Source organism: Ictalurus punctatus, chromosome 9 (genome assembly GCF_001660625.3).
Source record: "Ictalurus punctatus breed USDA103 chromosome 9, Coco_2.0, whole genome shotgun sequence".
NCBI lineage: Eukaryota > Metazoa > Chordata > Actinopteri > Siluriformes > Ictaluridae > Ictalurus > Ictalurus punctatus.
Genome location: NC_030424.2, coordinates 22446601 through 22461743, shown reverse-complemented (window position 1 = coordinate 22461743; position 15143 = coordinate 22446601). Strand labels below are relative to the sequence as shown.

The following is a 15143-nucleotide window of genomic DNA, read 5'->3' as shown; positions in this document are numbered from 1 at the left end:
AGACGACGCCCCTCGAGTTGAATTTAGTAAATAAAAGAGTAGGAAATAAGTATGCAATAAAATACTGTAGGACATGCAGTTATAGGAAAATAGTTAACAATGGGGTGGTGCCATACCATTTATGGTTACAGGGCCATTCCATCTCAAGTGGTCTAATAATTGCAAACTTGGTTGCTCGACTGATTTTAATTTTCTTAATTTGTTTTGAGTGATTATGTCTATATATTGTCTGTGAAAAATCACAATTTATATATATATATATATATATATATATATATATATATATATATATATATATATATATATATATATCGTGGGACCAGGATGGTTCTAGCTCCTTGGAACAAAAACTGATCTCTAGAGCACATTACAAGGTACATGGACATAATAAACATGTTGCATGTTCTTGTTCCTTGCACAAAGAACTTTAGAACTTATATCCAAATATAGTTTTCAAGATTGCTCACAGTTCCACTTTTAGGGTCAGTTTATAATGGTTTGAGTCTCAGTCTTCATTTTTTTAGGGGGTACCTAGGTAAGTATAGTGTGCATGCAGAACATTACAAGTTTCAGACTTCTCTGATTTTTTAAAAAAGAATTTATGGGGGTGAGAAAGTGCCATATTTAATAAGATTCCCTCATTTTTGGGTTGAATATCTCTGGTGGGGCACCAGAAACAAACCTGAAATTTTCACGGATATAAGTCCTCTACAGTAGCATTCTGCTGTAAAAATTGTGAGTTTGAGATTGGAGGTAAACTCTGCAAGACAGTGGATTTCGAGGGCCAGATTTGAAGAACCAGCCTGATCTATTATGTTGGTAGAGGTGTACAGTTGGTAAAGAAGATGTATCCTACAGTTAGACTGCATGAATTAGTTAATGAACGTGGTCTTTGTTCTGCAAGCTTCATAACTGAACGCTCACTCACTTGTGCTTGCATGAACTTTGCGCTGCGTCCTGTGGGATTCCAGTCCCGATGCACACCTCTAATCTAGATGCAAGTAATGCGCTTTCTATTCATTTCTGTATTCATACAGTATCTTTTTAAAACATGGTGTCTGTTCATTCTGAATAATGCATTCCTAATTCCTAAATGTTAGTGTGTATGCATGCCTTATTGTGTTTGTATGTTGTGTACAGTATATATAGTCCTGGAGGAGTGTAGGAAAGACTATATTGCATTGTTTGATGCAGTGCTTGATTAATTGGTGCAATTACCTGGGTGTAAGATTAAATGTGCTGGTGCATTTGGAGACCTCTGTGTTTTAGACTGCACCCTGAGGACCTGTACAGGCCATTGCTCTAGTAATTAACTAACACTCCCATGATGGAGCCTCAGTGCATGCTAAGCACATAGGGCATACTTCCTATAGGTTATCTGAGAATAAATACTTTTGTTTAGGTTTGATTATATCCATGCATTTTCTATACCGCTTATCCTACGGATTAACCTGGAGCCTAACCCAGGGAACATTGGGCACAAGGCAGGGTACACCCTGGATGAGGTGCCTATCCATCACATACACATTCATTCACTACGGACACTTTGGACATGCCAATCAGCCTACCATGCAGGTCTTTGGACTGGGGGATTAAACCCCTGCAGCATGGAGAGAACATGCAAACTCAAACCCCCAACCCTGGAGGTGTGAGGCAAATGTGCTAACCACTAGGCCACCGTGTGCCCGGTTTGATAATATATGACTGACTATATCATAAACCTAACCTAACCTAAAGCATGTCTAGGTGGAAATTTTCTGAATCCTTTTCCCAATTCTGATATTGTGTATCATATTATGAACAATTATTGCATAGGTGGCGACTTAAACCGGCAAAGCTGGTGTGTGTTTGCTTGTCAGACGATCTATTTTAAAGCACCTGCTGCTGTAGCATTCCTTCAGGCTACTGCTGTGAGCAAGCATCCCCCCTCATTGGTATTCACACTCACACTGGATGTGGCTGAATAGAGACTGCCTGGGAGGCTTGAGATGTGGAAGTAATGGTGTGTGTATATGTGTGTGTGTGTGTGTGTGTGTGTGTGTGTGTGTGTGTGTGTGTGCGCCAATCAGGTTTGTAGTGAAAAGGAAATAATGTGTAATTTCTGACGTATCTCAGTCTTGCATTCTCTTGAGCGTTCTATATGTATATATTAAATATGTATACATAAGCAGAAAGCATTTGGAGGCTCTGGCTCTTTCTGTCTTTCCATCTATGTGTCCATCGAGGTGGATTTAAAGTGAACACCCAAGCAGAATTGAATGATGACTTCTCTAGCATAATTGAGACTCTCTTGTTTGACTTTTCTATTGAAAAAGTCTGTTAGGTCTAATATCATCACAGTACACCCCTCCACACCTCCTTTTCTCTTCCCTCCTGCTGGCGCCCTGCCTGTCTGCTTGCCAAGATGGCAAATCCCACTTGGATTTGAGCGGGAGATCACCATGGCGACGGCGCTCCTGCCGCACGTGCCTATAGATCCTGTTAGATGGGGCACAGCAAGAAGCTCACTCGTACGGCGAGAAGTTCGAAATTGTTCAGCCCAATCCCTCGCCCTGATTTATGGCCACCCAAAAATCATAGAGAAGAATGGCGTGCGATGCTAATGACCAGGTAAAGCCTGAATCCCTGCAGTGATTACACTTTAGCGTTAGTGCTAACGCAGCACTTCAATAAGTCACCATGTAGCAAAGAACAATGTTTGTAGGTCTGGACCTCAAGATTGCAACTGCACTCTTTAAAAAGCCACCCTGTTGTCATTTAAGTGACCTATTTTCACAATTTTTTTTGCCCTGTAAACTGATTCTTGCTCTTAAATCTACACAACCCTGCCGGTTTAAGGAGTTTTTGACAAAAACACAAAGCGCAGCATGCCACAAAACTTTGTACAGGCCTACATACAGACAAGGTTGTTTACAGAAGCTGAAATAAAAAAAGTCATCTTTTCTGAACAGCCACAATACCTTTACTGTCAAGTGCGTATGGAATTTTAATTGCAGTGTGCGCCGAATGGTGTGTGTGTGTGTGTGTGTCTGTGTGTGTGTCTTTCCTTCTCCAAGGTCATGTGGTAAAAGAATAGGGAATGTACCAGCACCAAGAAACCCTCAATGAATGAGTCATCAGCTCTAAGCATCAGGGCCAACATACACACGCACACATACACTCACAGGTATATGAAACATGAAGGTAGAAAGGGTACAGAAATTATATTACCATTTAAACTTAAACCTGAGAATATAGTATTTACATATCATATTGTATCGACTGACTCAAACAGCTCAGATATCAGTCATGTAAGACCTAAATACAAAATATTTAAAAAAAAAAAAAAAAAAAAAAACATATCAATCAATATCATCTGTAGTTATTGCTGGTGTCAGTGGCTATAGCCATCATGTTAGCCACGCCAGTCTCCTTTCACATCTGTCTGACGCATCTCATGAGTCTTCCATCCTCCTCAAACTCATCCACCCAGACAGCCATGGATGTGATTGGACAGATCAGGGAATGTCTCTCATTCTCTTTCACTCCATCTCTTGTCCTGTCTGCCTGGCCGTTCACACAGAGGCCGCAGGGGAGCAGGCCTGATTTATTTGGAGGTTAGGGAGATGGAATGACTGGCATTTTAATGTGCTTTTGAGATGTTTGGTCACAAGTACTATTGATCACGGTGTGGTGGAGCCCTCCCCGGGGAGGCAGGGGAGCTGGGCATGGCTGTCAGTCCAGGAATGAGTTCCTGAGCCAGGCTCCAATTAATGATATGACGCCCTGGGTGGAAGGGTCAGCCCATTAAGTAATCTTCCAGTCCTGGGATATTGAGCCTGCCAGTGGGCCGTCCAGCTGAATGATGGACACTGTGTAATTTGGGTCTGAGCTGCTGAGCTGCACTGTGTTTTGGTCCACATGGGAAAGATTGGATTAGGAGTGTGTGTTTGTGTGAAGAGTGGGGGCAGAGAGTGGAAGTAGTTTTCAGTTCGTTGCTCTAAGCACTCTTCTAATGTTAACCTTGGTGATGTTCGACCAATGCAAGATAGCTACTATTAAAAATGGACAATTGTAAAGGAAAGAAAACAGAAAGGCACTGAACCACTATATTAGGGATGCAACACAATGCTACTATCTGTTTCTGGTTCATAGTTGGCATGGCAGAAATGCCAGTATTGTCAGCATGGTGTGGGAACTCTGGCTCTGACAGTTCCTCAACCTCAGATACATCACTCGAGTTATAATTGGTCTCAACCAAAAAAAAGCACATTGTTTAAATCCTGCTTGCACATTTTTTTTGTTGTTGTTGTTGGTACCCATGTGCAATGTTTCTAATGAATTTCCATTTTGCAAGATATAAACAAAGTTGCATCCTAACTTAAACCATCATGACACTGACAGGCAGTTACTAAAGATGAATGAATAAATGCTGTAAATGTATTGCATTCGTGTTAACATCCTCCAAGTGCGCAGGCATCCTACATGAAAGTAAAAAGCTCCCGATCGTGCCAATTTTTTTGTCGCGTCCCATGGGACCTCAGTCCTGTTGAACAACTCTACTCTCAACCAGATGAACCTTTCTGGTAAAAAATAAAAATAAAAATAGTGTGCTGTCTTTGAACGCATTGTCTGTTCATTCTGAATAATGTGTGCATATTTGGTTACTTCCCTACCCTCCATGTAGTGCCAGTCAGCCTAAATACTCCTAATGGGACTGGCATCCATACAAGATCCCACTGGTTTGACCTTGACAGAGTGCCGAGTTTCACTGGTGCCAGTTTCACTTTCAAGCCATCCAAATCCAAATAACACAACTTCACTGCCTGACAATGCACCTCCAACCGGTGAAGAGGGATAAACACATTGGGGCTGCTCTCACATGAATCAGGAGCTTTTCATAGTTGAATGGCTCCTAAGTGCACTGCATTTTTCGTCATATTCCCTGAAGTTGCAATCCTGTTCAGCAGGGGTGTTGTGCGGTTCTGAGAAATGGGTCATTACTGACTCCCTGTGGTTCAGAGAGTGAAATAGATTCATCTCCGACCGCCAGGACTCCGACTCAATACATAGATTATCAGATTAGAGTATTCTGCCAGGTGGATCTATAGAATGTATTTTAGCTTCAGGTGCAAGATTCCATTAATCACCCTATAATCTCCTGACTACTTTGTGGGAGTTTACAGCTCATGCTTCAGCTATATATCATGGGCGAGGCTCTGTGTAGATGTTTACATTTATATAAGAGGTGCTATTTATCATTTAATCTTTGCCAGATAAATATATAGTGTTTCTAGTTAATCTAAATAGAAATACGTGATACCTGTCCTACATATATTTATACTTTATATATATATATATATATATATATATATATATGTGTGTGTGTGTGTGTGTGTGTGTGTGCGTGTGTGTGTGTTTATGTATATATAAGCTCCCAAATGGAGCTTATGTGTATGTGTAATAATTATGCTTTCAGTATCATTTAGAATTAAACGAAATAAATAAATACCATGTTTCTTTTAAATGAATTGATGAAATGATCACTGGCATAACCGGCATTTATGTTTCTTTTATTTTTATTGTTGTTCCCAGAGATGTGACAAGCATCATCTTGCTTTTCAAAAGATGCTTTATAGCCGAGAATACAAGCTACAATTACACATGTTGGGCTTTTTCAGCAAGGATGACATTTTTGTGAATAATTCCCCTATGACACAACCATGGTGTACTCTTTCTCCTGTCTACAACATGTCTCACATTGCAAATTTGTAACAATTTGCAAAAACCCAATCCATATCAAAAGATACAGAGTTGAAGATGTGGGTTAAAGGCAGGATTAGTGCTCTTTATACGACTTCATTGAAATGAAAACAAATGAAATAAAACCATGCCACCTTTTATTTGAAACTGGACAGTTTTCTCCTGAACTCATGCGGTCTAACCAACTAACGCACTGAGGATGTAACCATATACAAATACATTATTTGGATTGAACAGATAATGTTTTCTATATGGATACAAACACAGATACATATAAAAAAGGACACTATTCATTTTTCTTTTAAAAAGCTTGACAGAAAAGTTCACAGGGCATCTGGTTGAGATTGAGGTGTGCATCACCACTGGGATCTCATAGAAGGCAACAAAAAGTCATGTGAGCGGGAAGTTTTTAATGTCATGCTCACGGGCAAAGAAAGAACACATTCATTAACATCAACACTGTGAACATCAACATCTATAGCTTTCATTAATTCATCCTTAGTAGCTGCCTGGTCATGGTCAGGATGGTTAAAATCAAACTACTAGTTTATTTATAGTATTTCAAGAACCAGAACCAACGAAATTCATTATATAGAGTATTGCATGAAGGTACAAACAAAAATAATAACTGAGAGAATGGGTGCACGTCTAGAATGATGTAGTTGAGGTTGAGGAACTGGCAGAGCCAAAATTCACAGACAGTGCTGGCATTTCTAGTGTTTTCACTGTTTCCAGGGGCATAGTGGTGGAGTATTTAATTTGGGATTTAGGCCATGCCAACTTTTGGTTTAAATCCAAATTCAGATATAGACATGAATATTTGGAGCACTAAACATTACATCAACCACCATAACTCACATATTTACAACATCTGCAAATAGTGTTTTATACAGTGTCTCAGCTTTATACAGTGTCTCAGCTATATACAGCATTATGAGTAATTGGTAGTATTCCACTCCTTTTTTCCCTCCATCACACTGGATTTGACTAGTTCTAAAAATAGCCTTTGACAGGCTTGAATGACATGTTGTGTTGAGACCGGGGGAGAGACTGAATCGAAGCAGGCCAGCTGTTTAATTGGCTCTCTCTTATCTCTCCCCATGCAGTGTGTACGGCTGCCCTGTGGCCAAGAAGAGGAGAACACAGGACAGACTGCCCCTAGAGCCCATGGCCAAGAGGAAGGCCTTTCACACACACACAGAGCAGCAGCCCATGGAAGACTGCTACCACACAGAGATGGTGGAGGAGAAGGAAGAAGAGGAAGAAGAGGAAGAGGAAGAAGCAGGGGAAGAGGAGGTGGAGGAAGAGGAGGATGAAGACGGAGAAGCCGAAGGAGAGGAGGATGTGGAGGAAGAGTACACGGACAATGAGGAACAAGTGGAGCAAGTCGAAGGACAGGTAGAAAATGGAGAGGAGGAAGAAATGGAGCAAGAAGAAGAAGACGTGGTAGATGAAGAAGACGGTGAGGAAGGAGAAGGGGAGGACGAGGAAGATGAAGATGAGGATGAACAGGAGGAGGAGGAGGAGGAGGAGGAGGAGGAGGAGGAGCAGCACAATCAGGATCAAGGTACAAACCTTTTTTTTCCTTTCTTTCTTTAATAAAGCATGTGTATCTGGAAAAAATGCTGATTAAGCAGCTCATCTTTTATGGGTGAAATATAATGAACCATAAAATAGAGACAATAAACAAAACACATATCTGACTAATATAATAATATATAAATGAGAAATTGTCAATGTTCCAATAAACATCTAATAGTAGGCTATAATATTTTGAACATATATTTATCCTGATTCAGTATTAAATCACTGTGAAATTCACTGAAAGTTATAGACACTGTGCTCCAGAAAAGGGTCCAGAGGGAGGGAGAATTGACTGCTCATGCTCTTTGGAGGAAGGTCACCGTAATTTGAGGTGCATTTGGATGCTTTTGCTGCAACCTTCAATGTGATCGCAGCAGCAGGCTAAAAACAGCACCTCCAGACCATTGCCACCCACACACTCACTTACTTCCAGTAGTATAATGCCCTGTTTTGTCAGATTCATAGCTCAGGTAGCTATTTGCAGGTGGTACAAATACAGTGCAGTAAATACAAGATTGACCCATATATTAGAAATCTCTTTCTGAAAGAAAGAAAAGAGAGAGGCACAATACAGCTGCTTGACAAGACGACAAGCACAAAGGTGTTGATGATGGTTTTAGCATAAAAGTTAAAGCTTTAGAAGCTGATCTGTTTGAGCAGATTATAGAGATCAGGAGGTGAAAGAGAGCTGGATACACTAAAGGACTAAAGCTCTGCTGCATCATCCTCTTCAGGTAATGAAATCTGACCAGTGTCACTATCAGCAAGCTGGTTTGTGTAATTCTGGAAACCACTCAAGGAAAAAAATTCAACTAAGAATTTAATTATAAAATAAATCATTTGCAACATTGAAGACCACATATTGATTTTATGTATATATATGTATATATAAGTGTGCAAGTAATTATTCCCTGAACGGTTCTAGATGTTCAATGACATCCAGAGTTTGTTGCAGTTGTCCTTTCATAAGAACAAAAGAAACATCATTGCCATGATTGTAAGTAAGCATGGCAGACAAAAGTCTTCCAGGAATCTATATTTTATTCTCACAGCAAAATTACATTAGTAGATAGTAGGCCTGAACAGCATGACCTCATCCTCATGGTCATAAAGTCTGAAGGTCTGTATGAGTGGGTGCATTTTGTGCCGCTGCACAGACACAAGATTAGATGAATAACATATCATCTTTTGCAGACACTCTGGGCACCACACTGGGCAGTAGCGTTGCTTCACCCAGTCCCCAATCAGACCTGACATTGCCTTCAAGTCTAATTATGAATGGTAGATCCTACATGATTTGCTTTAATGCTGTATGATGTGCTATAGTACAGCGAGTGAGTGTACTGATGAGTAAACACTGAAAAAATTCAGTGTCCTACATAATTGCATTACATCCTCCAATGGATCTAACTTTTGTCATAATAAATGACTCATACAGTATCAACTGTTCTGGGTTATTGCCATCTACAGGCAAAACCTGAGAGAAGTGACAAAAGATTCCCATCTCTCAGTTGTAAGTGAAGTGTCATTGTTACCATTTTCAATAGCCTGCACATTGTAGCATTGCTAATCCCTCCAATTCCGCTTTGCTGCCTGCTTCCTATTCAATCTGTTTCACTTCCAGTCTCCTTTGTGTACCTTGATTGCTCTTCAAATTGCTTTTCCATGGCACGTTTAAACCCGACTGTTTCCACCAGGTGTCTCAGTGTCCAAAGCATTTTGATGCCTACCATTATTCTTTTAAATCTCTGCTTTGACAAATACTACACATAGTATTCACTGAAATCCATCTTGATGTTACATTTCGGAGCACATTTGGATCATTGATATTGTAAGTTTCACTTTTCACAATAACATGTAAATGGGCTCTATTTCCTTAAGCATAATTTGCTGATTAATGTCCGTGTATCTGTGTGTGCTTTTTTGGTTGAATGCTAGCCAATTTCATGTTCGGGCTCCTTTACTTTTTGGGGGTCATATATTTGTTGTGTTTGAAATGACGTAAAAGACTGTGAACCTATTTTGGTCCAAAAAAAAGTGCATGCATTACTGCCCGTCTTAGCACAGGTATAAGATGGTACTGACCTCAAACACAGCAATTAGTCCTGTCCCTCATCTGATTGCATGGATGTCCATTATTTATTTTGCACAACTTCAACATACATAGGCTACACCATCCAAGTACTAACTGCAAATACAATTAAAGCTGCTAATTAAAGTTAGTCATCTATTAAAAAACGATGCATGGATAAATTTTGGAGCATCTTTTTGCTGTGCTTTTATTTTAACCAGCATTTAAATCCACAAAATTTGTGAGATGCCCATACATCCTATTGCTCATTTAGATTTACATTTATGGCATTTGGTAGACGCCCTTATCCAGAGCAACTTACATGTATCTAATTTATACAACTGAGCAGTTGAGGGTTAAGGGTCTTGCTCAAGGGCCCAGCAGTTTCAGCTTGACAGTGCTGAGATTTGAACTCACAACCTTCCAAATAATAGTCCAACGTATTAATCACTGGCGTAAGTGAAGTGTAAACGCAATACAAATCCATCCAAAACCAATGAAAAGTAATAGTACTTAATAAAATAACCAATTTATTTACATGCTAGTCAGTGGTATCAATGCTGTTAGTATACCAATACCTTTATCATTCAAAGTTGCACTTTGCACAAGGTCAGCTCACCTCTCATGAACTTTTCACCATTTTCACTTTCTGTTTCACGTGACATTTTGATGCTTAATATTCAGTCCCACATGCAATAGATCTCAACTATAACATAAACGAATTAAGATAATAAATGTCCAAAAGATATGTCCAGTCCAAAAATATGTGTTGTAGGCTGACTGGCATTTAGAAATTTGTACATTGGTGTGTGAATGTGTGTAATTGTGCCACGTGATGGGTTGGTATCATCCTGCCTTGGTTCCCCCGCCTTGTGCCCCGAATTCCCTGAGATATGCTCCAAGCTTCCCCATGACCCTATGTAGGATAAGGTATGGAAAATGGATGGATGGATGAACGATGAACATCAATTCTACTGATATAAGCACAAAGTGACAATTCGGCAACAAAGAAACAGTCAAAATATGTATACAGTATACTGCACACTATACAGGACACATCTTGTAATTTACAGTGGTTTTGGTGGGAAGTAATGGTGACAGGAATAAGGTATAGTTCTCTGGGTAATTTTGTCTATATTGATCATTTACCCTTTGTACTTTTCCTCTTTAATGGCTTTAAAGTCTCTGGAATAGAAGACAATAAATATGTCTGCTGTAAGATCTGTTTGCCAATTGATTATTCTAATTTGTGCAATATTTCCATCTTGATAAAATATGATTATATTATTTGTATAGTAAAAGTTTGTTAATCAAATCCACTTCCTTCTATTTCCCAGATGGCAATCAGGTAAACGGGGTCTACACCAAACCCAGTCCAATGGTGGAGAAGGATGACAACAACAATGATGAATACGACAACTATGATGAGCTGGTGGCTAAGTCTCTGCTCAACCTGGGCAAGATTGCAGAGGATGCCGCTTACCGGGCCATGACAGAGTCCGAGATGAACAGCAACTCCTCCCATAGTGCTGAGGAGGAAGAGGAGGAGGAAGAGGAGGAAGAGGAAGAAGAGGATGACGAAGAAGAGGAGGAAGAAGAAGAGGAAGAGGAATGCGACAATGGCTCTAAGAAGGGTGAGCTGAGCCTTGACGTGGACAGTGATGTGGTAAAGGAGACTGTGGACTCTCTGAAACTGCTGGCCCAGGGTCACGGAGCTGTGCTCTCTGACAACCTTGAAGAAAGAGCGTATCTGGAAGATGGAATGAAAAACGAGGACCACAGCAACATGAATGGGTTTGCTGGTTATGGGTGTAATGGTAATAGTAGCAGTTTTGCACAAAACAAGCCCTCTAGCAATGGACAGATGATTGAGGAAAGTGATGAGGAGGTATGCTTGAGCAGTCTGGAGTGTCTACGCAATCAGTGCTTCGACCTGGCACGCAAATTAAGCGAAACAAAGCCAGCTGAGCGCCTCAGCCACAGTCAGGAGGGGCAACAAGACACTCTGCTGCACCAGGACATCTATGGAGAATGCCATCAGCAGCAGAACTCAGAGGAACGCCGTGTCTTGGAGCGCAACTATTCGGACATGGTCAACCTTATGAAGCTGGAGGAGCAGCTCAGTCCGCGCTCAAAAGCTCTTTCCAGCTGTGCCAGGGAGTACGATGCTTACAGAGATGAGGACACCACATCAATCACCTCGGACCGTTCTGATGACGGCTTCGATATGACCAAGGGCAACCTGTCGCTGCTGGAGAAGGCCATAGCGTTGGAGTCTGAGCGGGCCAAGGCTATGAGGGACAAAATGGCCTCAGAGGCAGCTAGGAGAGACAGATTGCAACTGCATGAAGAGAACCATGGTCTAAGGCTCAGCTGTGCAGAGGAGCGTAAAGCCAGACTGCATCATGATAGCCTAAAGAAGTCCTACTACCATAAAGGTGGGTGAGCATTTACTCAGGAGAGTAGTTGTGAGACACTGTCAAATAGATGATGATGGTTTGAAGGTGTGTTTCTGTCATGCATTTGTAGTTGTTAGTAAGCAGCTAATCCATGTACAGTCATCTTGTGGCTACACAAAGGATAGACCAGAGATACATGAAACACATCCATATGTATGTACTATACTATACTACACCATACTATACACATAATTTGATGCATAAAACAAAGCAAAATGAAACAAAAAAATCATTATGAAAAATTGTACCACCTGAAATTACGCATGCACATTCTGTCAGGTGATAATATAGATCAGTGGTATTCAAGTCCAGTTGCACAAAAGTCCAGATGAGCAACTAACATGACTAATGCTACACTGATGATTCATTTATTGGCTACAAATAAGATCATTTTTGCCCCCCACCTCTAGGGTTGGGGGTTCAAATCATGCCTCCATCCTGTGTGTGCGGAGTTTGAATGTTCTCCCCGAGGTTCAGGATTTTCCTCCGTGTACTCCGGTTTCCTCCCCATATCCAAAGACATGCTTTGTAGGCTGATTGGCATTTCCAAATTGTCTGTTGTGTGTGAATGTGTGTGCAATTGTACCTGGGATGGGTTGGCACCCCGTCTTGTACCCAAGTTTCCTGGGATAGGCTCCAGGTTCCCCCAAAACCCTGTGTAGGATGATGGACTTCTGATCGGAAGGTCGTGAGTTCAAATCCCAGGACCGGCAAGCTGCCACTACTGGGCCCTTGGGCAAGGCCTTTAACCCCCAACTGCTCAGTTGTATAAATGAGATAAATGTAAGCCACTCTGCCAAATGCTATAAATGGATGGATGGAAGTTTTGTTTTTAGTGGCAAAGACTCAAAACAAATTATGCAGAGGGAATGAACACATACTTCTTTGTTGATTCATCTTTAACCATTCTGTATTTGTCATCAACTTTTTTCAAACAAGCCATGTTGTTGGTTTGCCAATCAGACCTGTGAGGGTAAATAAAAACCTATGAATAAACTAATGAAAGTCTTTGAAAACTCTTTTCTTTCAGACCTATTGTCTTTAGTTCTGTAGCTAGTCTGTGGTTTGATGAGCTGCCTTCAGCTAAATAATTTAGATAAATAAAATAATTGGATAAGTGGCCATAGAGAATCTGCTACAGAACTTTTTTCATACATTTATGGGCTCGGATACCACTTTAATTTTTTTTTCAATTACTTGGTTTAATCACCTGAAATATTTTGCCAGTTGATGACCCCTGCTATAGATAATGCTAATCAGTGCCACCTCTGTTGCTACATGGTGGATGGAAGCTATTGCTAACAAAAATCTCTTCAAAAATGGCATCACGGTCTACAGTAAATCTTATAGGGTTGGTCTCTTTGGATTCTATGGCATTCCTGTACCACAAATTAATCTTGTATACTGTATATTTTATCCTGTGTGTTGGTGAGATTTTAACACAGCTAGATTATAGCATCTTAGCCTGACAGCTTGCTATTTTTTGTTTTGTTTTATTTTGTTTCTAAAATTTTATGTACAAGAATTTCTCAATTCTGAAAAAAGTTTAAAGCACATTAACAATCCAGTAGCCACAGTCATGGGTTTTGCAGCTTGCTAGAAACAAATAGCACATGGCTATGTCTCCATTTCCTCCCTAAAGAGTCAGTTAGGTGCTGTGATGTTCATGAACTGTGACAAACACAAGGTGTTGCCTTTAATAAGTCTTCTGTGTTGCAGAAAATGTGTGCTGGAGCTGCTCTTGTGCAAGCCCTTGTTCTAAAATCCACCAGAATTACATGAGCATCAGATTACATAATATAACAACACAATATACTATTACTGAAAATACAAAACACAAAAACATTTTGACACAGATTACATATTGATTTGTTCCATAATTCAGAAACAGTTTTGGTATAGAGTTTAGATAATTCTATAAATCTATATTGTTTTTTGGTGGACTGGGAAAACGCTTTACTTTGTGAAATGTCAACATTCATTCTGAAAATGACAGGTTTTCCTGAAGTGATTTTTTTTCTTCTCTCTTTTTCATGTATCACAACCACAAGTAAAGTTACAACATTTTAAATCATTGGCATCCACATCAGTCTCCATAGTCTCATTTCCAAGGTAAATGTCAGTCACAGCATGCAATAACCACAAGCTTCATCGTCGCTCTTATTAAAGATGCTCGGTTTGTTTAATTCATTCATTTTTATTAATTCCGTGAGTTTTGTTCTCTTGGATAAATCCCCTGCATGAGTAAAGCACACTTAACCTTGGATTACTTTCCTTTACCTACACATACACAAGATGGATGCCCCTCTGAAACTTTTGGAAATGCAAGGCCAGTTCATTTTGTTTTTGCTGTAGACTGAAAACATTCGGGTTTGAGATCCAAAGAGGATTTTGAGTTATTAAGTTCATGGTATTAAATCATTTCAGTTACTATTTCATAGTATTTATATGTAGATGTGTTTACTCTTGCTTTTAGTCTTCCATTTCACCTATGAAGATGACATTTGTTTTTAAAAAGGATAAACCAATATGAAGACTAGAGTGCTGTCTATGGGAGAAAAGAAAGCCATTTAGAAGCTGAGAAAAGAGGGGAAATCAATCAAAGGCATTGCACAAACATTGGGCATAGCCAGTACAACAATTTGGAAAGTCCTGAAAAAAAAAAGAACCCACTGGTATACTGAGCAACATTCACCGAATGGGTCAGCCAAGGAAAACAACTGATGACAAAATCTTTGTGAAGAAAAACTCAAAAACAACAGTCAGTGACATGACCAACAACCTTCACAGGGCAGGGGTGAAGATATCCCAATCCCCCGTTCAAAGAAGACTTCGAGAGCAGAAATATAGAAGACATACCACAAAATACAAAGCACTCATCAGCAGTAAGAATCGGAAAGCCAGATTGGAATTTGCAGAGAAATACAGAAATGAGCCACAAAAGTTCTGGAACCAAGATTAACCTCTTCCAAAATGATGGAAAAGCCAAAGTGTAGTGAAAGGATCTGCTCATGATCCAAAACATACAAGCTCATCTGTGAAACATATCAAACAACAACTGAAATAGGCTGCGGTAAAGGCCTGGAAAAGCTCCACAAAAGAAGAAACCAACAATTTGGTGATGTCATTTGGCTTTGTGCAGTTATTGCAAGCAAGGGATATTAAGTGTTATTTACTTTAATTTACTTTAATATCCTATACATCTGATACACAAGGTTCTATATTTTATGTTGTTTGACACATCTAGATGTAAATACCAGGAAATAAAAGCTGAAATCCTAAACTCT

The 15143-nt window shown here is 39.9% G+C and overlaps 1 protein-coding gene across 2 annotated transcripts in view; it reads left to right on the top strand.

Annotated features, from left to right (window-relative positions):
- myt1lb (myelin transcription factor 1-like, b) overlaps positions 1–15143 on the top strand; it is a 116213-nt gene that overhangs the window by 52016 nt on the left and 49054 nt on the right. For both annotated transcript variants that reach the window (XM_053682802.1, XM_047157797.2), the window contains exons 6-7: positions 6849–7309; positions 10735–11835. In XM_053682802.1, coding sequence (XP_053538777.1) covers positions 6849–7309; positions 10735–11835 — 1562 coding nt within the window. The remainder of the gene's footprint in view (positions 1–6848; positions 7310–10734; positions 11836–15143) is intronic.